The 3,442-nt window shown below is 31.0% G+C and overlaps 1 protein-coding gene across 1 annotated transcript in view; it reads left to right on the forward strand.

The window, feature by feature from the left end:
* LOC107624341 (abscisic acid 8'-hydroxylase 4) overlaps positions 1,039-3,442 on the forward strand; it is a 6,524-nt gene continuing 4,120 nt past the window's right edge. Inside the window, exons 1-5 of the mRNA XM_016326843.2 lie at positions 1,039-1,444; positions 1,541-1,865; positions 2,148-2,297; positions 2,580-2,828; positions 3,002-3,091. Coding sequence (XP_016182329.1) covers positions 1,212-1,444; positions 1,541-1,865; positions 2,148-2,297; positions 2,580-2,828; positions 3,002-3,091 — 1,047 coding nt within the window. The 5' untranslated portion in view covers positions 1,039-1,211. The remainder of the gene's footprint in view (positions 1,445-1,540; positions 1,866-2,147; positions 2,298-2,579; positions 2,829-3,001; positions 3,092-3,442) is intronic.

A 3,442-nucleotide genomic window follows, 5' to 3' on the forward strand; every position in this document is an offset into this window, starting at 1 on the left:
AATTTTTTAATTTTTAATTTAGGGTTAGTCACGTAAGTTACAATTAGAAGAAAGAAGAAAGAAGAGAATATTTAGTTAGAATGTTAGATACATTTGACATAGATCAGCAATGAGGATGAGTGCAGTCTATGGTCATTTAAACTAAACATATTACTTACTTGTGAAATTTTTTTTTTTTTAATTTAGGGTTAGTCACGTAAGTTACAATTAGAAGAAAGAAGAAAGAAGAGAATATTTAGTTAGAATGTTAGATACATTTGACATAGATCAGCAATGAGGATGAGTGCAGTCTATGGTCATTTAAACTTGTTATTAAACATATTAATTTTCTGCATAATAAATACATACATCAGCAACACTTGTAAGCTTTTAACCTAAAACTATAATATTAATCATCACTAAATTAATAATAATAATAATAATAATAATAATAATAACAATAATAATAATAATAATACATCTTCTTATTCCATAAAAAAAATCAAAATAAAAAAAAGCTCAAAAACAATTACAAACCATTCCCATCTTAGATACTTAAAATCGAAACCTTGACCACACAGATTATATAAGGGCTCCTTCTTCACGTCACACCTCATCATTCTTTTTGTAACATTTATCCATGAGAATTGAGATCCATCAGAAATGCTTTATTTGTCCGATCCATTTGACTATTTGGCCGCAGTTATCCATACAGTAGTAGTGTATATATACTATACATAGTAGCGCTCAAACATTTTGGGTTAAACGTGAACAATTTTTATAATAACTCAAATATCTTCTTAAAATAAATCAAAATCGACTTTTTAATTATTTTTTATGTTTCCAAAAGTAATATATATTTGAATGACTTTTTTTATGAATTAGATACACAGTATTTTACTCACAATAATATGTACCTTGAAATCTCATTTTAACTAAAATCTAACTAAAAAAGATAATCATTATTAATTTGAAATTTGATTAGTATGTAGATAAAGACCCATGCCTCCCAACCGTGCGTACTTGTTGCCTCTATATATACCATCTAACTCCAACGTATCCTTCATTAACTTTGAACAAAGAGAACACAACACCGCAAGCTACCCTATTCTTCCATTTAATAATTTCCTCGTTCTCTTCACCCGCAAACTACTGCGGGAACTTGAATAATCCTTTGTTATCATCACCAATTAAAGAAGAAAAAGCTAGCTAAGGCGCTATAATAATATTGTATGGAGATTAGTGCTTCTATATCTACCTTATTATTATTACTATCATGGATGTGCTTCCTCCTCTTGTTCTTATTCTTCTTCTCAAATCTTCTAACAAAGAAACGAGACAAAGTCGAAAACGTAGCTAATAAGCCTAAGCTTCCACCTGGTTCAATGGGTTGGCCTTACGTTGGAGAGACTCTTCAGCTTTATTCGCAGGACCCTAACATCTTCTTCGCGTCCAAACAGAAAAGGTTCTTAAAACTATCAAAGAATAGGTTCTGTTAGACATAAATAAATAAGTTTATTGATATTATTACTAACCTATTTATTGTTCCTATGGTGTGCAGATATGGGGAGATTTTTAAGACACACATACTAGGTTGTCCATGCGTGATGCTGGCGAGTCCCGAGGGTGCGCGGTTTGTGTTGGTGACACACGCGCACTTGTTCAAGCCAACATACCCAAAAAGCAAAGAGAAGCTCATAGGTCCTTCTGCATTGTTCTTCCACCAAGGCCACTACCATACCCTTATAAGGAAGCTTGTCCAGAACTCCCTATCCCCCGACACCATCCGCCGACTCATCCCGGACATCGAGACCGAGGTTGTTTCCTCCTTGGAATCCTGGGTCTCCGCCGGAGACGTCGTCAACGCCTTCCAAGAAATGAAAAAGGTTCCTTTCATTACTTACTTTCTAAAAATATAATCATTCATGTACATCTTCTCTTAACAACAGTATATTTTTGATGTGATGAATGCGATAATAATAAAAATAAAATTAAGGTATCCATTAATATTGTCTCTTTTGATGATTTAATTTTATTGCATTGCGTTAGATTTGGATTTGGATTTTGTTATTATTTGTTGATTCGTTCCTCATAAATATATGGGTCCTCCATTATTATTGTAAGGTCATGATCTATATTATTGATTTTTCTAACTCACTTGTTGACAGTTCTCTTTCAACATTGGGATCCTCTCAGTGTTTGGTAACTTGGAAGGAAATTATAGAGATCAGCTTAAAGAGAACTACAGCATAGTTGAGAAAGGCTACAATTCTTTCCAAACAATGATTCGTGGAACTTCATACTCCAAAGCACTCTTGGTAAGCTTTTTCTACATTATTTTCTTTTAAAGAAAAATAATCAAAAGTCTTATTACAATTGAAACCTACTCATCTTTTTCTTTTAACATTTTTAATTTGACAGTATACAACCTGTATTTTCCATGTTTATGTAATATGGTTGGGTTTTTAAGAAAAAAAAAGCAGTTAACACTTACAGTAGAACTTATTACAATTGAAAAATTAAAAAGAAATAAAAACAAGTAAAATGTTCCATTCTTCACGTATTTAATGTTTTCTCTTTTTTGTTTAAATATGTTAAAGGCTAGGAAGAGGATCAGGGAGATAATAAGTGAAATAATTAGCAAGAGGAAGGAGCAAAGATTGATGGAGAAGGATCTATTGGGTCACATGTTGAACTACAGAGATGAAAAGGGGAAAACATTAACGGATGAACAAATAGCAGATAACGTTATTGGGGTTCTGTTTGCGGCTCAGGACACAACAGCAAGTGTTCTAACATGGATTCTCAAATATCTTCATGATGACCAGAAACTTCTTGAAGCAATCAAAGTAAGTTATTAGTTCATCAAGTTTAATTTTTCATGTTTTGCTTTTTGTCCCCATGGAAAGATTTTCCAAATCTATGTAGGCCATAATAAATTAAACCGTTGAAATTATTTATTTATTTATTTATTGATGAGTCAACAGTATAATATAATGGGATTACACTGTATGAATTGTAGGCAGAGCAGATGGCGGTATATGAAGCAACTGAACAAGGGAAGATGCCATTGACATGGGGTCAAACCAGAAATATGCCATTTACTCATAGGGTACGTCATAAATACTTTTTGCTTTTACTAACCTATACGTACTATTTCTTCTGTTTCAAATTAATTTTCTCTTCTTATTTTGAAAAAGTATAAGTAGATAATAAAAATATTAAACAACGTGAATAATAGATATATCTAATATTCATTTTATTAGGTATGCGGATGGTTATTCTAATATTAAAATTTAAGTAGGTGATTTGAAAGTATAGTGTGTTTTGATTTGATTGATAATTGTTTATGTTGTTCAAAAAAATTATTAGTTACCTAACATAACTCTTATTATTATTATTATTATTATTATTATTATTATTATTATTATTATTATTATTATTATTATTATCTAATATCTTC

Source organism: Arachis ipaensis, chromosome B10 (genome assembly GCF_000816755.2).
Source record: "Arachis ipaensis cultivar K30076 chromosome B10, Araip1.1, whole genome shotgun sequence".
Lineage (NCBI taxonomy): Eukaryota > Viridiplantae > Streptophyta > Magnoliopsida > Fabales > Fabaceae > Arachis > Arachis ipaensis.